The 25745-nt window shown below is 46.3% G+C and overlaps 2 protein-coding genes across 2 annotated transcripts in view; both read left to right on the top strand.

The window, feature by feature from the left end:
• The first annotated feature begins 356 nt into the window (after nucleotides 1–356).
• Nucleotides 357–25745, top strand: part of LOC124312190 — a 50603-nt gene continuing 25214 nt past the window's right edge. The window contains exon 1 of the transcript XR_006910328.1: nucleotides 357–516. The gene's annotated coding sequence lies outside the window, so the exon portion shown is untranslated. The remainder of the gene's footprint in view (nucleotides 517–25745) is intronic.
• LOC124312094 (insulin-like growth factor-binding protein complex acid labile subunit) lies at nucleotides 7000–10463 on the top strand. The gene has a single exon (XM_046776563.1). It carries the CDS (start codon nucleotides 7879–7881, stop codon nucleotides 9745–9747), a length of 1869 nt encoding a protein of 622 aa, XP_046632519.1. The 5' UTR covers nucleotides 7000–7878; the 3' UTR covers nucleotides 9748–10463.

Here is a 25745-nt window from a genome sequence, read left to right as displayed (position 1 = left end):
ATTGATTTTCAAGTAGGCGTATTTTTTTCTGTTTGTTTAAGTGTTTATTAAATGCTATGTCATGTACGTGGATTCTTACTTCTAATTGGCTCAAATTTGGCGTTGGCGACACTAATGTCGTGCTTATAAGTTATAACATAAACCTTTTCCAAAATATAACCTCAATTCTTTATTAGATCACTAAATGAGGTGTCATTTCCATTTTGTTTTTCTCATGTCAACATTATTGACATTATTTATTTCTGTAAAAGATGCTGTTTATTTCCAATTTTATTTGTTGAAGTTGTAATTGTGACTGGTAGATGGCGTCGGAGCTGCCATTTTAAGTCTTTTATTTTGTCTCGTTCATATTTCAACTTGTGCCGGCGCGAGATGGACCCCCCGTTGCTGCTTTGTTATTACGTGGAATGGCGAATCGATTTTTGACATTAACTTTGGTGATTTTGAAAGCAATAACCATCTAGAAGGACGCCGTCGGTGCGTGATGACTGCTAGACCGTCGTTTACCGTCAAGTAGTAAGTGACGCCTTTCAAACCACGTCCATTTTTATGTCGAGCCCCGTTCAGCAGCCACGTCGTGAGCACGTGCTCGTGGCTAAATGTTTTGTTGTGGAGAAGCATATGGCTTTCCCTGTGTTGGCTCCCTTCATTATGGAGGCTAATCACGTTCTGTTAAAATGAAGGAGAAGAAAAGAAATACGAGACGCTTAACCGTTTTCGATGCCTCGTGAGTCGAGAAAAGAGTGCAGGGCCCCTCGTGGGATTGGTCTACTACTAGATCTCTTTTATTTTCTCGTTAGTGGATTCATCAGTTAGCCGTTCTGACATATTGTTCGGCTTCCCGACGTTTCATGACGTGCAGTAGTAGCCATCACACGAATTTAGTCTTTTCCGAGAAACTGAGCCAGCAGTCAATCGACCGACCGACTGTAGTGGCCATCACGTAACTAAATTATTCGCCTTTGGCTCCCGGCAGCTGCGTGTACTGTTGATCGAACTTTGTCGACGGCTCATTATATCTCCATTGCTTAACGAAGAATGGATCTTTATTGCATTCCCCATGTCATTACAGAGAATGACCTTCAACAATCTGTACGTTTTCCTATTTTCCAAAATGACTCGCCATTATCTGCAGACGATTTTGACTTTTAGTGTAATCCCCCTCCCATCTTTTTCTGATGTTATTACATTCTGACCTACACGAATTCTCCCGATGGAATAATCATCATGTGAAGTCGATTCCCCCCTCCAGCACACGGCCATCAATGGGCAACACATTTTTCATGAATGCCACTCGTTGTTGCTCTCGAGTCTATGCATCGATCGAGTGTGTAGGGTCGACAGATGAGATTGAGCCCCCCCAAACATGGAGAAATAGAAAAAAGTCGATCGACTCTCATTCAAGTTGTCGGGTTCATTGCCGTTCAATTCCGCTTTTTGATTGTTTTCAATATCAACCTAAAGAGTAGAGGGGGAAGTGCATGTTATATAGGCCGAGGGACACATGTGAGTTGACTTGTGTCACTATAGAGAGAGAGGGGGCGCGGAGAAGGTTGCGTCACGACTCGGGAGAGTGGAACTTTGACATGGGAAAACAGTCTGAGAGTCAAGAGAGCCCAGCAGGACTTGCTGGATATTATTGCTCTCCCAATGGGAAATTTTTATTCGATTGTTTGCTGGACCGTGCGGTCGCACGGGGGTGGGGCCGCCGACTCTCCTCGGCTGCTGTGGCGTCCGTTCCACTTGCGCCCCAACACTCGAGGAACCGTTGGGTGTGTCGTGTGTTGCGTCTGGCCAGGATCCATAAATGATGCCCAAGAAGAAGTCAACGTAGGAGGGGTCGATCTCAAAAATGAGACAGGCCGTCGTCTGTTCTATTCTCCTTCGATCCGCCCGGAAATCGTCCAGAAGCCATCGAATGGCTTTTGATATTTTTTCGCGTGACAGGACGGAAAAAGGAAATAAAAATCGGATGAGAGGGGAGAGAAGAATCAGTCCAATGATGGATCCATCAAAATATACGCACAAGGAAAAGCTCTTGGTATATACAGTTGAGAGATCCCCGGTCTTTCTCTCTTGTTCTCGGCCGCCTGTGTGTCCGTCCGACGGTACCACGGTGATGCTTTTGTGTCATTGTTTCTTTTCATTCCCAGCTCTTTCTTCCGTTGCTGGGCTGTGGCCGTCTCTTTTTTCCAAGCACCAAAATGACGTTTTTCTCTTCTTTATTGACAAAAATCTCGGCTATCCGGTCGTTAATATTCTTTTGCCTTTTTTGAAAGCCATTATGAGAGCCAACAGCCAAGGAGATTCGTTCGTGTAATCTAGTATTTACTTTAACGACTTTAGGGAGTTTCAATGTTTCACGCTCCGGTGGGCCACCGCGCGCGTTTGATTACCTCATCAGAATCGCCGAGCGCCCAGCAAGGCAAGAAGCTAAAAGATCACGTCGTTTTCTCGTTATTCGTTTCAAAAGTCATTTCAATAATGACCGGCCAGCACATAAAGCTCCCGGCGTGCTGAAATAACAAGGAAATAAGAGCCGTATCGCCTCGTCATTTCTTTCTTTTTTTATTCTTTTGTTTCTTTCTTGTAACGTATTTTCAAATGAACATTTTGATTATTTTGATGGTTGGGGGGTTAAAAACGGCCACTGCCGGTTTCCCTGTGTGTGTTTTTGTGTATATAATATTTCACATCCGGTCCCGTAACTGCAGGACTCGGGTCTTGGTGTGTGTGTGTGTTCGGAAGCGTGAATAATCGTGTTTCATCCTCGTATTCCACGCCAACAACAATAAGAGAAACGCAGTAAACCGTCGGGAGTCGTCCCAAGCAGAGCGAGGAAAAGGGAGAAAAAGAATTGGAAAACTTCAGTTTTCCCTCCCCCCTTTTCACTATATTTCTTTTTGGGGTTGTTGTTGTTGTTGGGAAAATTTAACGAGCTCGTTTGCACGCCGTGGTGTCGGTCGTTTTGATTTCCCGTCAAGAATTTTTCTTCTCCCCCACCCCCCTCCACTCTCTCGCAAATCCCATCGCTCGCGCATTTCCCGATGCAATAGGACATAATGGTCGAACGATTCACGCGTTCACGCCGATTGTTCCGGCTTCTTTTTTTTTTCTGGCGCGGCGTGTTGGAATGTGTGTGTGTGTGTGTATGTTGCCAAGTTTTTATTTCACATCTTGTTCTCTTATACATTCCCCCCTCCCACAACTTTTACGTTTATCGCTTTGGTTATACTGCCATTTGCCAACCCCCTCTCCCTCCCTCTTCTTATCAGCGTGACCGTAAAAAAAGAGAGAAAAGATTGATCAAGTTTCGGGCCGAAGTGGGAGGGCCGCTGCTGCACGGCAGCAACGCCAGCCACCGAAAAAGAAAGAAAGACTCAGGGAAAATAGAAACAATAAAGCCAACATATAAAAATACATCTAAAAAGTGCTTGTTTTTTCTCTCCCTCTCTCTTTTTCTTTTCTCTCACACTGCGTGACTCGTCCGTTTTTTGAAGATACCACCACTACTACTACTTCTTTTTTAGATGTATCCAGTGCCTCTCCATGTACTCGACAACTGCTTTTTAGTAGAGAGAGAGAGAGGGGGGGGGAAGCTAGCTGTATAGTATCACACACAGCTAAAAGAAAAACACAAACAAGATTCTCGTATGTGTACAGAGAGGAAAACATGGGCCGGATGATGAAGAGAGACGTGAGAACGAGGGAGAAGATGAAATAAAATAAAAAAATAGGAAAAGGAAAACATATAGCAGACGCCAACATAATATAACATGAACAGATAGAAATAGAGAGATAGGAGAGCTGTAGAACAAACTTCGGGGGTTGTTTTTTTTTTTGTGTTTCGTTGCGCAGAGAGAGAGAGAGTCGTGAGAGTCGTGAATCGTCTTGCGCCACCGGCATGTTATTCTGATGTGTGTTGTTGTCTTATTTCCCTTCCCTTCCCCCCCCCCCTTTTGGTTGCCTTAGCTCTGCCAGCTGCCTCACTATGAACCCGTCAAAGTTGTCGGAAGCCGCTGGATTTTTTCCAGGGTGAAAAGAAAAGAGTTTTTTTTTTTTCCCCGTTGTTGTTTGTTCTGAAGTTGACGTGATGATTCCAGGCAACAGAGTCTTCTTCTTCTTCCTCTCACGCCGGGGTCACGATCCAGTCAACACCCACCAACCAATAAAAAAGGTGGTCCTTTTGTGCGTTTTATTCTTCTCTGCTTTTTGATATTTTTCAATCGACGCGATGCAAAGTTGTTGATTTCTTTGGCCTTCTTGTGTCGATGGGAAACCCTGCGCAAAGTTTTGATTCCCTTTTAGAAAAAATTGTGCCCAGGCGAATCGATATAGGCTGGGCCCTGGCCACCACCACCTGAAGGGTTTCGTGTCTGTGTCTGTGTGTGTGTGTGTGGGACGGGGAATAAAAAAGAAGAGGAAATGCAAAACATAGAACTGAGAGCCGGGGATAGAAAAATGATGGATGGATCGATTGGTCGACCTCGCGCTGAAAGACGAATAAATCACACGCGGCCGTACACTCGGAATCATCTGCGGTTTTTCTATTTTTTCTATTCGGCAAAGGGAAATTTCAACTCGGTTGACGCGGGGGAGGACCGAAAAAGATTTCGAAGCTTTTCAACCATTTTCACGCACAAAACTCGTCGTCGGCATCGATTCATCAATGGAAATCCCCCCACCACCAACCACCACCGAAAATTGTTTTTCTTTTCACGGGGAAATGTTTTCTTCTTATCCGCCCCCCAACACCAAAGGCCATCCGCCATCAGCGCCAGCCACATCCTCTTTTTCAAATATTTGTGTTATTATCCTATATTGGCTAAAGTAACCAAACAAAAAAGAAAAAAAGGGAATATTATCCAACATGTTAATAATATGGAAAATGGTCGGGGAGGTGGTGGGTGTGGAAGCGCTGGATAAAAAGGAACTTTGGCGGATATTACAGAGAAATGAGCGAGGGGGGGGGGGATTCATTCAGAAAAAGAAGAAAAAGTTTGATGTGTTCTGTGCGCCTCTTTTGTGTTGCTTGATAGACACACACACACACGGCGAGTTATCATCTAAATAGTGTCAAGAGTGTATGTACGTGGACCTCGCGTGAGCTGGGCGGTTCCTCCGCTTTTCAACCGCAACTGCTGCTGCCAAGGGGCGGAAGGAATTCCGTCGAGCACAAGCGACCAGAGAGACAATGAGAGAGGGGCTTTTCATCTTTGAGCAGGTTTGAAGAAAAAACAAAAGAATTTCGTTTCCCATTTTGAGTAAAGGAAAACGGCTGGCCCCTTATCGCTCGTCTCTCCCCCCCCTGGCCGTGCATCTGCGCTCCCATTTTCTTTGACATTCGTCGAATAAGTGAATTCCTCCTTTTTATTTGTGGACGGAACGCCAAGCGGAGTCAAAGAAGAAGAAGAAGGAAAAAACTTGTTGTGTGTCTTGCCCGTCGAGCAGGTGGTGGTGGTGGTGGTGGGTCCATCGGAAATCGAAACTCGAGCGATGACGCCATTCCAAAAGAAAATATCCAACAACTCGGTGCGGGTTGATGGATGGTCAAAGTTTCTCGGAGGAGGCGACGGAACGAAAAGAAAATGCACCTTGCACGCAACCCCGGGACTTGGTTATTTGGAGCGGCCGCTCCGACTGGTGTGGCCCTTTATCAACAAATCGGGGCTGAGCTGCTGCTGCTGCCAAGATAAACAACAACACAAGGAGGAGGAGTGACGTCCATAGTGGAACGCGTTTCCGTCTCTCTCTCTGTTGCGTGCGGACGTTTTCGTCCAAAAATCGTGATGGCTCCGTCGTCGTCTGTATGCCTCCGTTTTTATAGGGCCCATACACACACGTGGAAAATGGCGTGTGCTCTTTACCCCTCTCATCCAACTTCTCCCGTTTCCCCCCGTCCACCCTGACGTGCTTTGCCCTATTGAAAGTTGAAAGAGAACCTCCACAGCCGGCCACACCCACATCAAGTTAGCGGATGGATGGATGATGATGGTAGGGTGGGTGGGGGGAGAAAGAGAATCGACTGGATGAAATCGAATTTTCTGTCTAGCGCCGTTTCTATACACAATCTGCCGTTGCTGAGCTCTTTTGTTTTCGATTAGGCTGATGGCGTCGGCGGCGTCGGTGGTTGTTGTTGTTGGTTGTTGGTTATGTCGTCCCTTTTGGTTTCGATGATGATTCGATGGCAGAGAATCCCTGGCGCTTTGCTCGACTTATATCGATAAAGTTGGATTGCCTTTCTCCATGACTGAGGATCGTCGCTTCCGCTCAACCGACTCCCTCCTCCTCCACCCAGCTTCTTCTTCTTCTTCCTTCTGCTTATGATCCTCCTCTTCCTCTTGCGTCTCACTATAGGCAACCAGGAGGAGAGATTCTTCGATTGACGCTCTTCCGTCACAGCGCATACATGGGTGGAGAAGGGGTGGGCGAAAGCGGATGAAGCGTCGCTGGAGTGGAAATATTATATCAAACATCACCCCCCTCTCTCTCTCACGACCGTTAGAGAACGCCACGCAAAGCCCAACACGCTCTTGTGTTCCTCTCCCGTCCTGCCCATGATTGTTTCACATAACTTGGCCGACATTTTTGTTCCCACACTCTTGTACAGAGAAATCGGAAGAAAAGGGCCGGCCCCCTCCAAGAAAAAAAAAAATAACTTTTTTTATTTTGGACGATGGATAAAAGAGAGAGAGAAGGGTGGTGGTGGTGGGGATGCTCTCTGTATATCACGTAGATTTTTCTATACAGTCGATTATTATTCGTCTAACGACAATAGCGTCGGCTGCATTGAAATATTGATGCGCCAATGAATCCCAGTGGCTCGTGCGCACCCACTCGGGCGAGTTGGCGCTTTTCCTTCCTTCCTTTGCGTGTGTGTGTGTGTTGGGGATGGATTAATGGATGCTTGAGCGATTCATTCTCCCCATATATATAGAGGCCTATGTACTCACACTCACACAATGGATGGATGATTCACACACCGTCGCCGGGATTATACATAGAAGATTCACTTTGGGAGAGCCTGTGCGAGGGTTTTTGACTTTTGGAGAAAAAAAAACTTTCTGGGCCCCCCCTTTTGCACCCGTCCGTTTGCCTATTGTCGAATTGTTTTGTGTATTATTTAGATATAGAAAAGGGACGGGCGCACAACGCACAGGCGGAAGAGCACTCTAGAGGGACAAGGAGGAGCAGATAGAATATATAGGGAAGAGAGAGAGGGGGGCGAATTCGGAAGGAAGGAAGGAAATCGTAGCGTTGGATAGCGCGTTGAATCCGGCGGAAGAGAGCGCTTGCGCGTGCGAAAAAAAGAGAGAAAGAGAAAGAGAGGGGGGTAGAAACTGGACGTATACTACCGTCGACATCCGTCGACTGACTGACAGTGCGCACAAGCCGAGAGTTCACGTCGGTCACCGAATCAGCGATCCGGTTCAGTCGATCAAAGCCCATCGTCGCATTCAGAGTCCCAACGTCAACAATTTTAGTCTCTCCCATTTATCTGTTTTCCTCTCCCCCGTGCGGGTGTGACACGGAATCTTTGTCTCCGTTTTGAATCTCTTTTTTCGTGTGTTTGACTTCCGTGTGTCGCTGGAACGCCACCTGGAGAACATCAACTTTGCTTGTTTGTTTGGTTGTTTTACGATTTGTTGTGCGTTTGTGTCAAGTGTCGAGATTAACACATTGAATGTGATGAAATACGACCGGATTTTGGCGGATATCCATCCGAAATAGGGCGGGATTTGTTTTTCCACTTCGATCCCGCACTTTTCTTTGGGTTAGAGGAAGTTGTGGCGAGGAAAAGTTGTTGTTGTTTTCCCCCTTGCGGCGGGAACTGTTGAGTTTTCTCCCGAAAAAAAAAGAAGAAAAAGGAAAACAAAAATGAGTTTGGATCCAAGTTGGTCGGCCGCCCGTTGGCTGGTAGTGACCGTCGTGGTGTTGGTCGCTTCTCCGACTGCAGTTCAAACTTTTTGCCCGTCCATGTGCCAATGCGACGACAGTTTATTGGAGGCCAGCTGCTCCGGCTCGAGGCTGGACTCTGTGCCGATCCTTTTGAATCCTTCGCTGCGCTCGTTGCATTTGGCCCACAACCGGATCGCCTCGCTCCGACAGTCTGTCAGTTTCTACGGCGAGTTGAGGCGCCTCGATCTCAGCCACAACGTTCTCCACTCGCTGGGTCTGCTCCACTTCCAGCCGCTGGGCCAGCTCGAGTGGCTCAACGTCTCCAACAATTTGGTCTCGTCGCTGGAAATGGAATCGTTTGCCGGACTGCGCTCGTTGACGGTCCTCGATCTCAGCGCCAACCGACTCACCCGACTGACGGACGACCTGTTCGTCGAACTGCCGGCCCTTGTCACGCTCATCCTCAGCGGCAACAAGATCCAAACGGTGGCGGCCGGAGCCTTCGACTCGCTCCGTCAACTCCACACGCTGCGGCTGGAGGACAACAATTTGGGTCACGTTCCATCGGCGGCCCTGGCCCCGCTGGCCGCCAGTTTGCGATCGCTCTACCTCAGCAAGAACCTGATTGAGACGCTGGAAGACGGAACTTTCCGCCACTTGGCCCGTCTGCGCTTCCTCGGACTCAACGACAACGCCATCGACCGTGTCGATCCGCTGGCCTTTGACACGCTCGTCTCCCTGGATGCGCTGGATCTGAGTTTCAATCGATTGGATGGCGTCGTCGAGGCTTTTACGGCCAGCCTTTCGCCAATGACCCATCTGGATCTTTCGGGCAATTTGTGGCGACAACTGCCGGCCAACTTCCTGTCGGGACTCCCGCGTCTCCAGACTCTCAACATTTCCTACATGGAATATTTGCGCTCTGTTGATCCGGCCGTTTTTCACGTGTCGAGGCCGGCCGCCAACGGATCGCTCAGCTCGTCCGTCACTTCTTCTTCTTCTACCTCGTTGCCCGTCAAAGTTTTGCCCATCGTCAACCTGGTGATGACCAACAACGCCCTGTGGAATCACTTGCCTTTGGGTGTGTTCCACGGACTGGACGCCCACCTGGTCCGTTTGGATTTGAGCGGCAACGCGTTCGAGACGCTGGACATGGGCCGCCATCACCATTCGGCCGACTGGCCTCATCTGAATTATCTCAACGTGGCCTACAATCCGCTGCAGTGCAACTGCTCGCTCCTCTGGCTGTGGAACATGCTCCAGCAGCGCAATCACTCGACGGCCGTCAGCGGCGGCAGTCCGGCCGTCGTCGTCGTCAACGTGACGTGCAGTGGTCCGCCACCTTTCAGCGGTCTCCCACTGTCCAGTCTCAACCAATCGGACCTGTTTTGCTCTCTGGCGCTGCCCGTCTCCATCATCGTCCTGTTGGTGATCTCGTGGCTGGTCCTGGTGGCCGGCCTGGTCGTCCTGGTCATCTACTGGCGGAGGCGGCGGAATGCCAGACGGGAGAGCCGTTTGATGATCATCAAATCGAGCCACCACCACCATCAGTATAACCACCGCGATCTCTCGTTCCAGCACCACAACGGGACCAGTCCCATCTTGGGCGGCCCTGTCAAGCACCAGCAGCAATACCGGGTGGATAGCAACAGCAGTCCGGCCTTGTCTGGCCATCACCACGTCGGCACTACCATACCGCATTATTACCAGCACCAGCATCCCAACAATCTTCAACACCAACACCACCACCATTTCCAACCAGGCCAGTTGGCGGCCCCATCGGCCAGAGACGAGTACACGTACCATTGCGCCGGAACGATCAAGCGCATCCCCGTGACTGTCGTCTGAACAAAAACAAAAACATTTTTTTCAATTTTTCTTTTTCCCTCTGCCCGTCACAGCTTGACGCTGGAAAAAAAAAACGCCTAGGGTGTCATTTCGCCCTGGCCCATTCACTTTGAATTGCTGATGCAACTTTTTTTGTTTGTTTTTCATTTTCATCTTGAAAACGTCAATTCTCTTTTTTCTTTTCCCCATTATCGATCGATTATTAGTTTGACGAGTTTTAATATTTCAGTTTTGACCTCGCAACATGTTTTGACGAGGTGGAGCCCCAAGTGAATCATTGATTGTGTGTCTCTCTCATCTCGATCATGGACTGAGTCATCAATCCTTGGACAACGTACCAAAATGCGCGCCCTACGATCAAAGTTTAATAATGTACAGAATATTTGCGTTTATATCTATTTTTTTTTTGTCATCATATTCTTTTGATCTGATGTTGTTGTTTGTTTGCATTGGGGTGGGGGGTTAGGTTTGGGTATTTTTTTTTTGGTAGGCGTAACGACGAAGAAGAAAAATATGTCGGCCCTTATGTCAAAAAACCGTTTGAAAACAAACCCGAACAAGTGATACCGCGTACAGTATTTAATATTTCAGGATTCTTGCTGGGGATATTCGGCTGCAGTGTCTCTTGATTTTGTAATGACCCTTCGTCATCAATGTCTCTGTAAATAAATATCAAATAAATATCGACCTATAAATATATGATCACGCCACATGAATTGAATGCATTCGCGCTACATGACATTTGACGCGACTCGATCGCTTCCCTCCTACCCAATTTGATACTTTAAGGCGTTGTCCAATTTTTCTCTACTGCGTTGGTAGAGATTCGTGCCTTTTTCGGGAGGTTTAATTTGCTTTTGGGTTTGCCGGACGCGCCGAGCAGTAGCTAAGAAGAAGAGTAGATTGAAACAATCTAAATACATGGGCGGCGAGGTTGGGTACATACAATATTACAATCGACCGCAATGTCTAACCGGCGCCTATATAGCTCCCGTTTCCAGGGGGGATAGAGTGAAAACCACTCGGGACCAGCAACGTGTCCGATGTCTAATTAGAAAACCAATCAACACACACATGCACACACACACACATAGTGGGAGAGAGAGAGAGAGATGTGGGGTGGTATATTTATATACCTTTGCTGGCCGGCTTCTCCCATCTTCTCCTGCTGGCACATCCTGCGGGTGCGGCATGGATGTCTAGAAATATATATCTCCATCTCTATCCAATAGATCTTGGGTGGGCTACTCGGTAACGAACAAGGCGAACGCGCGTTGATGGGAAACATGTTCCTATTATGTAGCGCGGCCCAGTATATAAGGATCCCAATCCTTATACTGGGGATTTATTTCTTTTCTTTTTTCTTGTTCTTGTTCTCTTTTTATTTTATTTTTATGTCCTTGCGTGGCTATAGGCTTTCCCATCGAACCGGAGAGGGCAAGAGTTGAGCCGGCCAAGTACTTGGTTAGTGGACGGCGGCCTACTTAATATAAATGTGCCCGTGTCCAGCGAGAACAGAGAGAGAGAGACAGTTGAGAGGTCATGTTTAATCCGCGGGAAATCCTATTCTATTCTTGAGCCATGTAAAACACTGAAAGAATTTTTTTTTGGTGGGTTTTGTGCGGCCTCGTAGATTTTTTCCCTCAAAAAAGAAAAAGAAGAAAAGAAGAAAAATGGAAAAAATTTTGCCAAAATATATTGGGCTTTATTGGACTGCCGGTCGAAAAAATATTTCGTGACTTTTCTTCTTCTTCTTCTTCCTGTCCCCCTTTTCTTTTTGTTCTTTTTGTTGATTTTCCTCCTGTGTGTAATAAGGAGACGCCATTGACCCAAACTAATCGGATTTCTGTCCGCACACACAGACATGACTTACAGGAAACGTGTATAATCTTCTTTAGGCTTCTGAATCTTTTTTTTTTTTTTTTGCGTTCGTTCTTTTTCTTTTTATTTCGCTCTGACGTTTCTTTTCTTTCTCTTGGTCTGTTTGACGACCGAGAAAAAAAAGAAGTTGGTATTCAGCCGGTCTAAACCTCGTCGCTCCTACCGCCCCTCATGTCGGTTAAGATCCTCCAATCCCACCCTGCTGCATTCCTATAATAGTCGAATATCCGTCCGAACTACTATATATAATACAACGTAATACATTGGCCAAGTTGTCCTCATCTTGGTGAAGGGGGGAACAAAATAGATGCGTATAATAGAAGCCCGTTTAGGAGAGTTTTATCGATTTCTCTATGGGTTTCCCAGGTGGGCATTTAACAAGTCGTTATTTGGTTTGTTTGTTTGTGATTTGTTTATTTACTGGCCTCCTTTGGTTGTTTTTGTGTATGTGTGTGTGTGTGGCGGTCAATTATGAATGGACAAGGTTTCTTGTGTGTGTCAGCCGGACCGTCTCCGAAACGAAAAGAAATACGAACCGCACCGCGCCCGTCAGCGCTACTCTCTACACGTCTATGCATATGCATATAATCTATCCAGTTAAGGGGACGTGAGTGAGTGGAGTGTATAGGATCCGACCATTGCAGAAGAGTCTGAGTTGTTTGCTGGGGTTCCAGACCCTCACACGGAATCTAACGGCTGGCGCCTTTTATCGATCCGGGCGACGACACCGACGGCACGTCATCCGTCTTCTCACTCTCTTTTCTTTTCTTTCTTTCTTTCTTTCTCTCTCTTTGATCTATGCAAAACTCGCACGCACACAAGTCTCTCTCTCTTCTCCAGTCGGCGAAAAAATAAAATAAAATAAAATAAAAAGACGATGGTGAGCCCGGGTCCCAATTGTCCCGGAGCCCGGAGATTGCAGCCATAAAACACACGGACACCGCCAACCACCACCACTGGCACCTTCTTCTTCTTCTTCTTCTTCTTGTGCTTGTTGTTGCTGCCTCTCTCTCTCTCGTGTCACGCCACCACTCGAAACAAAATAAAATTCCTTTTTTCTTATTTTCGGTAATTTTCTTTTGTGTTTTTTTTTCCAGCGCACTTTGAACGCCCCCAATGCGATGATGTACGACGTTTTTCACGAAGGGGGGGACGATGACGACGTACGCGCAACTTTGAAATCCTGTTTGGCGTTCAGTCATCGCTCAATTGATGGTTGTCTCGGGAGTAGGAAAAAAGAAAAAGATGTAACGGTGATTCGTTGCGACGTGTTTAATTCCCCGCAAAAATGGAAATGAAATCAGATAGATGCGACTATATATCGGATACGACTATATAGTCAAACTAGAGAGTGCCTATAGCGGTTGTTTGTCGAGCGGGGTCATGACGGCAGCAGTGAGGAGGATCGTCTCGGTGATGGGTGCGAATCATTGAAATCCAACACTGGCCCCTCCCTTTTTACTATATGCTCCCTATTTTTAGATATATCAGATGGAGAAGAAAAGAAAGAGCTAGCGCTGGAGCTTTACTATTGATTACGCACATATAGTTTCTTGGTTCCTTTTTTTTTCATCCGGGCCGCGACGATATCCACGAATCTGTTTGTCCTCTTTTTCCTTCCTCCTCCCGGCTCCACTCTGTCCTCCGACCCCTTGTGTGTGTGTTCTGTGCAAGACGTCATCGAGATCGTCGATCATCCGGATCGGTCGATCGAGAGATGATGTGGGTGTGGTGCGGCTGTGGGTGGGTATGGATGGATGGGTCTCACGGTAATTCTTCGGACTATACAGTATATAGGCTATACCGATCTGTAATAGTCTGAACGGAGACTAGCCAGTAGTAGCCAAAAACGTAATGTAATCCTTTTTACTCTGCTTCCCCCCACCCGACAAACAAAAGGGATCTGCTCCCAATCGTTCATCGCTAATTGACGTTCGATGTGTTTTGGGTGTGTATGTACCGTTTTTGGCCGGTGTAACGATATTATAGGGACAGCTCGGTATACCGATGAGTCTCGGCTTTGTGTGAGGGTAGCCAAAAAATATTATAAGTAGAGCACATGGATCGAGTTGACGGATGTTTATGGGGTTGTGTTCGATTCCGTTGCCAGCTACTGAACTGGCAAGATGGAAGCGATTCCATATGGAAAAACGCAATGGGCCCCTTGTCTTATTTCTTTTTATTTCCTTTCGGGGCTCGCCGGAAAAACAGAAAAGAAAAAGAAGTCGTAAAAAAGGAGAAAGGAAAAGAAAACGAGGAAGAAGTGCCGAGACATTTTTTTTTTGTGGAGTGAAAGGAGGGAGGAAACAGAAAAAAGGAGGAGAAAAGATGATTTATTTCGGCCCCCTGCCTCGGGTTGTTCTCCTCTATACCCCGTTCATTCGTTCGTTCGTTCGTTCGTGTACTATACCGGAGCGATTACGAGACAACGGGCCACGGCCGTAATTCAAACGCCGACGCCATCATTCTTCATCTATAGCCCGTAGTTTTTCTTCTTCTTCTTCTTCTTTTCTTTAACATTTCTTTATTTTCCAGACAGAAATTTTTGTCTTTTATTTCTTCTTCTGCTGCCCTTAAGGACATAGAAGAAAAAGAAAAGGGAAAACCAACATATGGGCGGCGTCGTTTCCACTCATTCCTCGAGTGCTATAAGGTAAAACTACTGCGGGAAAAAAAAAAAAAAATTTCATTTTGGCGCTTCTTTTGATGTTTTTTTAAATTTCAAATTTTTCTTTTTATCCCGGGTAAAATAGTGAGAGGCTCCTTGGACAAGTTACACGCAAAAGACATTGTCGAACTTTATTAGAAACTGGGCAACAGCACAGGCCACCAGCGTGATGATGAAGTGACTATATTATACACCCTGGGACAGGGTATTCTCCCCGGTTATTTCTTCAACTTATTTTTTTTCCATCCGTCCCTTTTTTTTATCATGTCGCCACCAGCAGACACACACACAAGTCGTAGGACAAGAGAGAGAGAGAGAGAGACAAGTTGGATATTTCAGGAGCCGTCAGTCTCTTTATACATTTGTGCTGCCCGTGTTATATTAATTGTCTTTGGAGAGAAGCTTGTCGTCGACTAGACTCTCTCTCTGCTCTGCTCCTCGTTGGCGTTTCAGAGTTGGCAAGGACTTTTGGCTTGCTGTTGATTGTGTCCTTCATTTGTATCCCAGTCTTCTTCTTCTTCTGAGACTTGGTTGGTTGGTTCTTCTTTTCTTGTCGGCCCCTCTCCATGTTGACGATGATGAAGAGGACCAGCTCTTCTTGAGAGGGGGCTCGGGAAACACAACTTTTGAGTGCGTGTGTGTCTCTCTCTCTCTCTCGTCGGGCGTGTGTATTTAATCCCTCTTAGATGGTAGTAGTCGTAGTAGTAGTAGAAGGAGAGTCTCTCCGTGTGTTTTGCAGTCGGTCGTCTTTGGTGCAGTAAAGGGGGAAATGGGACGGTCGGACGGGTACGCGCAGCTGTTTCGGATGGACGACAGGAGTTGTCGCTGTGACGAAGGCACCGGGAGGAGAGAGAGAGAGAGAAGGATCTTTTGTGCGTGTCACGACCACTTGAGCTGTCTCAGCAAACTGGGACGGGGGTAGTAGAAAAAGGGTGAGGGGGGAGTACCAGCCAGCCAGCCAGCTCTCTCTCTCCTTGTGCTGGGCCGGGCCAGAACTCGTGAGAGTAATTATCTCGGCGTTTGCCGACGTCACCCCTATTAATGCGCAAAATAGAGCCCGAGATTGAGACCCCTGCGTGATATCTGGACTGGATGTTATAGAGAGCTGCTGCTGCTGGATAGCTCAGATGTAGATGGACGGACCCAATGGATGAGCGGAGCTATAGACGAGATGGTATATAGTAAATCCCGGGTTATTTGCATTTGTCATCGACCTCCGGCATCAATCCTCGCAGCGCTTCACTATTACTACTCTCCCGACTCGAAAAGAAAACGGGCATTCACGACTGACATCACCGATCTGCACTTTGAGAAAACCGGGGGGGGGGGGGGGGGGGCCAGCTGGGCGATCGATGGCGACAGGAGCCGGCAGCAGCAGCAGCAGCAGCAGTTGTTACTAAGAGAGAAGTAGCTTTTGTGGTGCTTTTTGTGTCATGTCGCATGATGTAAAGGCATCTGTTTTGACTGTATACAACGCCCAGCCAAAGAAATCCCGGCTTGGCTGTCCAGCGAAGTGTATATGGGGGGCACGGGAGTTTTGTTTTTTCGTGTGTGCGATGGATGGAAATTCATCTTTATTTCAACGCCTCGTTATTTTCATTAGGCTTTTCTCTCTCTCTTTCTCTCTTGGCTGGGCTTTATTATAAATTTAGGCTAGCCCGTGACGGGCCGTAGACACGGGCGCTGTGGCTTTGTATGTGTGCTGTATAGTTATATGGGAGAGCGCGTTAGTCCTTCCCCTCCCCACCGTATCGTGTAGGCACCAGACTGTCCGGCTCACAGTTCATATCATCTATAAAACACAAGGCGGCCAAAAACCAATTCCCATTCTCTCTCTTCCGCTACCGACCTTATACCCCTCGACTTCATTTTCTATGTGACGGACCAGCCCAGCCCAGCCCAGCCCTCCTTTTTTTTTCCTAGTATAGTTTCCTAATGAAATCCGCGTGTCGACGTATAAGATACACACACAGACACAGACCCCCCCCCCCCTTCTCTTTTCCCGACCGCCGGAATAGAACCAAGATTGGTCGTCGTGTTTTGTGTGTGTGTGGCGGCGACTAATTAAAAACCTCGCGGGGAGAACGGAGAGTATATGTGGGGGCGGTGGACTGGCCGGCGTGTATACTACTACGTAAGATCTACAGCACTGTGCGCGTTTATTTGAAAAGGGGCCGTGAAAGTGGAAAAAGAGGAGCTCGGTGACGGCCGGCCCAGCCAGATCGGGGCTAGAGATAGTGGCTACTGGGACCCAGTCCAAAATAGGATCCTACTACTACTACTACCCAAGAGCTCTGCTGCTGCTGTGATTGGAATGTTTAGGATCCTAAAAAGCAACTGGAAATGGGGCTCCATCCTCAAATAAGAAGGTGATTTGGGCGCCCGGGCAACTTCCGTTTCCTCTGGAAAAAGAAGGAAATATTCTCCCCCCGATCTGCCGGCCAGTCGTCGTCGTCTATCCAAAGTGTCTTATACATGCTGGGAAAGTATATAGCGCGCGATACGTACGTCAGGAGACAAGCAATGTCGTCGAGTGGACAACGGCCGTCTCCTTATTTACTGGTGTGGGACCATCCAGTCGCTCTATAGTACCTCCAATATATACATTGAATACTACCATCCATGCAGAGCCCAGTATGTAGAAAAATATATCTCTTCTCTCTCTCTTTCTACCCTGGCCCGCCCCAATCAATCCAGGCTGTAATATGGGACGCACTCCCGCAAGGGAATGGATGACACTACTGTATAGAGAGAGAGAGAGAGTCTAACAGTGTATTACGCACCGGGATCGAGCCGGACACACACGTTTGGCCTCGCCCATGGAATTGAATTCTCTTTTGCGTCATTGATCCTTGGCGTCTTTCTTCAATTTTTGTATTTTCTTTTTTGTATTTTTTTTTCCATTTCGGTCGAGGGGGAATTTTCAATGAAGGTCTCGTCGTCGATATATCGATCGCGAATTTATTATTTTTTTTCGCCCTTGGATATTTCGCATCAAAGATTCATCGTGAAAATCTTCCGGTTCCAATACAGCTCGGGATGGGGGAAATTGCAGTCAGCAAATGAGGAAATGGATTTGATGAGTGGGGGCTGAGGATAGAGACGATGATGAGGGCTGGAGAAAACTTGGTTTCAAGTGCTGCATATGGAACGTTGGGGTAGGATGAGACGCGTGCGTCTCAACGTGAGTTCTGTTGAATCATTGAAAGATTCAGCTATTAGTGAACTAGTGAGTGGATTGAGTGAGTGGAGTGCAAGTGTCTGCTGCATAACTTGGGCGGGGATACACACACACATCGTCTGTACTCTATAGTCTTGTGTGTGTGTGTATAGAGTTACAAGAGAAACGAATTTCTGGGCGGCTATTCTTTTATTTTATTGCCGGAACAAGAAAAAAGAAAAAGAAACGGAAAAAAGTATAATAGGAAATGGGGCAAGTCAGTTACTACTCTGCATAGCAGGGGAGTAGTGGTAGTCAGTCAGTCAGTAGTTTATACTGGGGCTGCTTTTCAACTCTGTGAATCTTTAATGACTTTGGTAGTACAACGAGTTTTCTTAATTCCATACGTACATCAGTTGGCGCCCTCCCGGGAACGCTTGTTTCTTCGGCTCCTGATGATGATTTTCGCTCCCCTACCGTTTTCTTTTCTACTTTACTAGACTCTACTGCCATACGGCGCAAAAGGAGGAGCTCTTGATTCCATTTGATCTCGTTGAACTGCGCAATAATCGTATTCAAATGGCTGGGGCGGGTCAGATGGAAGAAAAAAAGAAAGGTGAAGGGCCGCATTCGATGGGAGAGCTATGCTCCCCCCTCCTGCCGCCGCCGTCAAACGCCTCTTAGACACACATAAATAAATAGATGGAAGAGGATTTGGTTATCACCAGCCAAAGTCGTTATTCATTTTTACAGAAACTCTGAAATTCTTACCCAAACTTTTCTTGTTTTCTCTCCACCCGAGTGAGAGAGAAAGAGGCCCTGCGTAGAAGAAGAGTTTTTCATTTTTTCCTTTTTTTGAAATCGTACTCGCATAATCCCGATGTTGTCCGTTATGGAACGAGGGTGGATATCACGCACAGCTGACACCTTACATTATTACACGTACACACACACACACACATACTACACATACATGGCCACGTATGAGAAACAGTGTGCTACCTTTTTTGACATCAGGGCGGTAGGGTTTTTTCTTCTTCTTCTTCTTTTTCTCCTTTCATTTGATGGGACTCTAATGGGATCAAACGATGTGCTTGGTTTAGTGTCGTGGTGCAGTTCGCCGGGTCTGTAAACGGGGCAAAAAGGGATCAATACTCTCGACGTCTCGGGCCTCCATCACGATTTGATGCGGCCGTATAACGCACGGCAAGCACACGTCTAGAGAGGCTCACGCACGCCGGGGCCTTGCATAGGCCTCATAGGATTGCTGACCTTCCGGGAAGAGGAAGAAGCTACAAGGCAAAATCTAAACCGGCCGTTTGTGTTGTTGTTGTTGTTGTCTCTATAGTATCTACCCTTTTCTATTATTCCCATTCGAGGGAATGAGTTTGAACTTTTGGCAGAGTACAAAGTTGTACTACTCATTTATTATTTCCCGACCGAGAGTAAATATTGATTAGCGTCTGTATATGCACTACACACACGGCCGGAATCATTGGCGATTGCTCCAAGGAAGGAAAACAAAAATAAAAATAAAAAAGTTTCGACTCGGAAATTGTTGGTCGCCCTCCTTTTTCTTTTTCTCCTTCCACGGGAAAAACTACGCAAAGGGATTTCAAGGCGTCAGACACAACTGATCTCATTTGTCAAAAGTTTCTCAGACACGATCGTCGTCTTTTCTCCCGAACGAACGCGAGTGGAAAGAGAAGGGGGGATCCCGGATCCGCGACTGCCGCAAAAAGTCGATCCCCCATTTTTGGGGGTGCTGGCTTGCGTGTTTGTGTGTTTATTTGAATAGCAAATGCTCACGGAGCTCAAGGTGCAGCAGCAGCCCCTACACACAGGACTACTAATGCTAGTTGTTCTTTTTTCTTCTTCTGCGTACGCTCGTTGGTGTAAAAGTCTTTTATCGGAGAATGAGAGAAGAAAAAGTTGCCATTTTTGTCGTGTTTGTCGACTACTGCGTCGAAGTGTAAGGTCTCCCCCTCTCTTCTATAATATACGTGCACAGTTAGTGTGTCTCGTTCCTTTTTGTCATCCCTCAAATGTATATTTGGGAAGGCTTTGTCATTGCGTTGAAACTCTGTTGTTGTTGTTGTTGTTTTGCTGGTTGGAGGGGAGTTTTGATTGGTCGGCTTTGGGCTCCCCTTTATTTTTTCTTAGGCCGTGATGATGGGCACGTGTCGGTTGCCATGACGTTCGCTTTATTTCCCGAAGAAGAAGAAAATGACGAAATAATTTTGTCTCTCTTTCTCTACACGACAATTCGAGTCGAACGCAGAAGAGTCATGAAAGAAATATACTCTTGGTCTCCGGCTTTTTTTTATTTTGCGGGCTGGTTATTATGATGATTTTTTTCTCTCGTTTCATTTTTTCCCCCCGTTCCTTTTCTTTATATAGCCGTAAGATAAATGGATGTCGGCGCCAGCCGACGCCTTTTTTTTTCTCTCTCTCTCCCTGTTTGTTATTATTATTCCCCTCCCTCTTCTTCATTCTCAAACGATCGATTTTTATTTTTATTTATTTTCTCGGCGAAAAAATAAAAAGGAAATCAGAAAAATAGGGGGGGGGGACTCTCCCGTGATCAAACAGCCGTTCGTTATAATGGATATATCTTTTCCCCCGTTTTTCTCTTTTATTTGATACAAATCTGATCAAGTCCCGCGGCTACTTCCCCCCTCCCGTTCTTTTTTTTTTCTTCCGCCGGATAGATGGATTGATATTTATTTACGACCCCGACTGTCTGAGTCCGACTATCTCATCTTTCGTTACATGAAAGGATATATAGACAAAAACAAAACAAAACAATCGAAAAATACGGAGATTCATTGGCAAGAGAAGAAGGACGTTGTCTCCTCCACTGCTGCGATGATGGCCTTTTACAATACAAAGAAGAAGAAAAGAGTTATGAGGCCAATATCCCGATGGTTTAAAAAAAATAAAAGGAAAACAAACGACACAACTGGGCAAACGAACGCAATTGATGTTATTGAAGTTCTCGCGTTTTTCACTCGGCTAAGAGAAACCCTTTAGGAGTAAGAACCTGCCAAACGAGAAGAGAAAAATGAAATTGCAGGAGCAACAATCTCATTCCCGTGCGTCCCCCGTGTGTGACTCGTAGCAGCTGCCAAAAAAGCAGCAAAAGAAATAAGAAATTTATTACTAAAGAAGAAGAAGAATATACAAGGCAAAAAGTTTAGTTTGTTTGTTTTCCGGGAGTAACAGTTATACAACCGGCGTCCAAGGTGTTTTATATATATACGACACACACAAGCAGAAAAAGTGTTTGTAATGTGTGTCTGCTCTCCTTTTTCTTGTTTTGTTTTGTTTTTTATCCCCTTTTTCTTTGAGTGTGTGTGTGTGTGTGCGTGTGTAATTTGATTATCTAACGATGTAACAACTTGTGCAAACACATGCACAGTCCACAAAGCCCGCCAACAGCGGTGAAACAAACACGAGTGACTCGCGTCGTGTGCGCCAGTCTCTTTTTTTTTTCGTGTGCTCGTCTTTTGTTTTTTTCTTCTTCTTCGTTTGCCTCAAATTGCAACTCGGGAGTCCCGAACCAGAAAAAAAAAATAAAAGGAAAAAAAAACGAATGGATTACCGAATAAATAAATGCGTGAAAAGAGAAGAGAAATAGATACGGGGTTGGAGATTGTTGTCGCCGGGGGGGCTTTAGTCGAAGGTCTTAGAGCGAGAATAGGCAATCAGGTGAAGGGATACCGAAATGGCTCTCATAAAATAAACACTGGCAAAAGAATACCACCACCAGCTCCTCTTTTGGCTTTTCCACATTGTACACGTAACAACGTTGCATCTCTATTTTTTATATCTGTAATGATGACGCCGACTGAATCCCCTTTTTTTCTTTTTGCGGGGACATTTTTATTTTATTTATGGCAACACTTAATGACTTTTTCAAAACGATATGGTCATGTTAATTTCCCTGGGCTTTCCCCTGTTGCCATCATTTTTCTTTGATTAGGTCATCAAACGATCCTCGTTTGCTCTCTGCTGTTTATTGCACTTGATGCAATAGCAGTTACACATTCACTCTCTCTACGTACGGCGGCCGTAATTAGAGCGTAAAAAAAAAGGCCAGTCAGTGCTGCCCGTGTTTGTTTGGGTTGTAAAAAAAAGTCAAACGGACGCAAAAGGGCGGGCGACATGACTTTGTATCATCCGCACTTGGACTCGCGGGCAAGGTTGGAATAACGGCGTCAATAACAAGGTTTCGGCAAGAAAGAAAAGTTTCAGGAAAAAAACAAAAATTGCTATTGGCACGTGACGGCCTAGACGCATTAGACTCACGCAGGGACTCGGCCGATCTATATAAGAACCAAACACACACGCGTGCAGCCAACACGGAAACGCAACCGGGGTAAAACGAAATAACCGATTTTCTCTGTTTCAAGTATAGGAAGAAAGAATAGAAACGTGTGTTTTGGGGGGGGGAAAAAGAATAAAATGCTGGCCCAGCAATGCTGAATGCCACAGCGAGCGGCCCGACAGCCATTAGTTTAGCCATCAAAGTTTTTCCTTGCTAGATATATTTTTCTGGCCCGGCTGTGGGGGGTTGCGCTGCCTCTTGTGACTTTTTTTTCCCCTCTACACAGACAAGGAAGACGAAGTTAAGTTTTCGTTTCTCCTTTTTTCTTGTGTGTGATGTTTTATGGCTCCCAGTCGGGTCGTCGTTTGAGTCTTCATCTTATTTTCTCCCCGTTTTGTTTGTACGACTATTTCCCCGTCTGTGCTGTTGTGTGTCTTTTTCTCTTCGCAACCGAATATTTCCCCATTGTATAACGTTTCTTCCGTGTTGCCTTTACAAGTCGCTTTGCAACAACGGGACGGGATCGTTTATATTATTTCCACGACGTTTTCTCTTTCTAGCTCTTTTTCCAGCCTTTTTTTTTATCCTATTTTCTTTTTTCGCACGTTGTATTTATTAGCGTAGGATGTAGTGACGGCCGTGACTTGGATGCCCCACCATGTTTGTTCGACGTGGAGAGAGCTGAGCTGCAGATGTGTGTGTGCAAAAGAAGGTTTTTCTTCTTTTCCCGGTCTATTTTTGAAGGTCCCGACCGGAGCAGTGCAGTTTGCGTCCTGTCCTACTGATGGGCCGAGTGATTTGCAATTCCTCACGTTCTCCCCCTTACGTGCAGGCAACACATTGAGCGCTCAGTCAATAAATATATTGATGCCGTCCTCCTCTTCTTCTTTGGCACTGCCATGGCGACTCTCTCGTTGCGTCTATTTTTTCGCTCGAATTTCAATTCGTTATGCGCTAGACGTCTATGTATTTTGTACGGGGAGTGTCAAAGTGGCAATGTGTTGGAGAGGAGGATCTCCCACCACATCTCTCTCCTCTCTTCAGGATCGTTTTCTATTTGCTGTCCCAGCAGCAAAACTGGAGGACATGCGGAGCAATAAATTTTTCCTCTTGGTGTGGTGGCGGTGGTGATGATGGTGACTGTGCGTGTGCATGGCTTTTTTTCGACCCGACCATCTATCGATTCAATGCCATAGTCGAATCGTCTGCTTTGAGTCGTGAACAGAAGAACAAGTTTCCTTCTTCTTCTTCTTCTGTTCCAACAGCACCGGCTCTCATGTGCACACTATATGTGCTGTGTTCTCCTTTTTCTTTGTTCTGTTGGTTTTCCAGCCCACGAGAGATTGGGAAGGGTGAGCTGGGAAAAAAGAAAAAGAAAGAAGAAGAGATCACACAAGAAGAGTCAGCAGATCCCGAATTCTCCCTCCTCTCCTCACCGCCAGACTCTCTCTCTCTCTACTCTTATATATATATATAAATATATCTAGACCATACCCTCGAGCTTGGAGGTTTTTTCTTATTTTTCGATCTATCTCGTGCGGATCGATGTTGAAGCTCGTATCTCTTTTTCTCTTATTTTTATGGATCGACGCCTCTTTTTCGCCTCTTTCAGAGTCTGCAGGGAACAACATTGGAGGGCGGCTGTTCTACACCAACTGTCGCTGATCTTTCGCCGTTGGTTTTTTCTTCGAGTGGTTAACTGATCACGGCGTCGTATTTTTTCTTTTCCCATTTTATTGGCCGCGTCTTTGATATTATTTCATCCGTTTTATTTTTTTTTATTTTTTTTATTTTTTTCTCACTGGATGGATAAAATCTTTTCTATCGGCATCTGTTTGCAATACGCATGATTGATGACATAGTGAATGGAGGAACAAGTGCGCCAAACTACATCTCGACTGCTGCCTTTTGATCTTTTCCGCCTGTCAATTTGGCGAATTGCGCAACTGTTTGCTGGTTTGCATTTGCTCTTGAACGGCCAATTGGCGTCAGAGCAACACTTTCTTCTTCTTCCATCTTCTAATAACCCGTTGATTTCGTTTCTCCCCTTCTTTGTTTTTCTCTCCCTTTTGGACTTTGTCTAAAGATTACACAGCCGTAGGGGTGGGGGTTTGTCCCGTCCTAATGATAATACTTAGGTATACACATCCCTATGTCTATATACATGATGATTTGCTGCGATGATGATGATGATTATACGTTTGTGTGTTATCTCAACTCCTCGTTAACTCTGAGCTGTGATCCCATCGCGCTGATGATGTTTGAACTGCAGCTATACTCTCTGCAGCACTATAGACGCGCCCGCGGTTTTGTGGTTTACTGGCTGTCCTATACTACTCGGTACATTTCTCGAGTCTCTACCCGGTTATAGTGGGGCATAGGATCGTCCCTGCGTGGTTCTCATGGTTTTAGCCAAAGGGAGACGCCGACCCATCCGAAAATGATGATGATGATAATGATGATGACGCTTTCTCAGCAGTTGCTTCTTCTTCTTACTGCTGCTGCTCTGCTGCATGACTAGACTGTAGATAGGAGGCCCAGTCACCTTATGGAAGCCACACGCAAAGCCCCGGCGATGAGAGAAGCACGCCGATCCCATACTATACTATATGTACGTACAGCCGAGCGTGTATTAGCGTAGATCATTGTGGGAAAAAAAGGGGGCCTTATGAGACACACAGACAGTTCGGTATATATAACTAACTAGCAAATGGGATGAGACGCTCATCATCGTATTAGCAAAGGCGTCGTGGATTCTCTCTCTCTCGCAACCGACGTGGCCCGGCCCGGTCCGGCTCCAAATAATCGAACGGAGATTAGCTGCACTGGTGGACGTCCGAAAATCCTTTTCTTCTGACACACACTTCCTGCTGCTGCTGGACTTTGGGGGCCCCCATTACAATTGTTGATGATGTTGCGATTGTCCTCCCGGGCCCCGTTGTGCCGCTGGGCCTATTCTTATAATTTCCTTTTCTTGGCCGGTAATGAGACACGACGCTAGTCCGTCCAATAATCCCGCGAAACTGGGCCACATGTATAAAAAAAAAAGGAGTTGCACAGAGAAATAGTCTAACTAGGTTCCTATTTCTTTTGACACACACACACGCACACACAAGGAGAGTCGCTTGGTTACAAGAGAAGAAAGATGACACATTTATTCCATGCCGGCCCGTCTTCTTTTCTTCTCCATGACGAGAGTTCCACTGGGCTGGGCCTGTTGTTGTCGTTGACAAGGGGGAAAAAAGAGGAGCTGCAGATGAGGGACAGACGATTTATGAGCCAACAAAAAAATGAAACTCTAACCAAACTGTTTGATTCCCATATTTTGGGGGTTTTCAGAGGGGTAGATGGGTGCTGCTGGCCTTGTGTTGAACCCGAAACCTCGAAACGAATTCCCTCCCTTTCTGTGTTTCTCTCTCGAGTGTGCACACGATTCGGCAAGCAGAAGAGCGTGAAGCGGAACGGGTTCCCTCGTTTACGCATAAGTTCGACGAGCTCCGCTTCTTCTTCTTCTTCTTTCTCGATTTTTCTGGGTTTGGACGGTTCGTTCCCCGGTTAGGTTATTCCGGCAGCCGTGATGATGATGAATGTTGTCCACCATTCGGGAATGACTACACGATGACGAACAGACAGTCAAAATGTTCAAATCTGGTGCTGCACGTCATTTGTCAAACGAGAACGTTTCGATGACGGCTCACGCCGGAAGTTTGCAGTTTGGCGGCAGGTTGTACACAGTCCCGCCGCTCTAAAAACATTCCGTTCGTGAAATTCTGAGAAAAGCGATTTCCTCTTTTTTTTCTTTTTCCTGAAAACACGCGGACTGTGGGTGTGTCATGGGGGGGGGGGCGCTGCTTTCATCTCAATAATACACACAGCAGAGCACACGAAGTTATAGAGATAAAAGGGCGGGGCACGCGGGGAGGTAAGGATCAATAACGAAATATCATTGAAATGATTTG

The sequence above is a fragment of the Daphnia pulicaria genome, chromosome 8, assembly GCF_021234035.1.
Source record: "Daphnia pulicaria isolate SC F1-1A chromosome 8, SC_F0-13Bv2, whole genome shotgun sequence".
Taxonomy (NCBI): Eukaryota; Metazoa; Arthropoda; class Branchiopoda; order Diplostraca; family Daphniidae; genus Daphnia; species Daphnia pulicaria.
Note: the sequence above shows the minus strand (reverse complement) of the source record. Positions and strands in the feature narration are given on the sequence as shown.

Bases quoted from the DNA above. Each gene is read 5' to 3' on its own strand.
- LOC124312094 (XM_046776563.1), top strand. From the start codon at position 7,879: ATGAGTTTGGATCCAAGTTGGTCGGCCGCCCGTTGGCTGGTAGTGACC.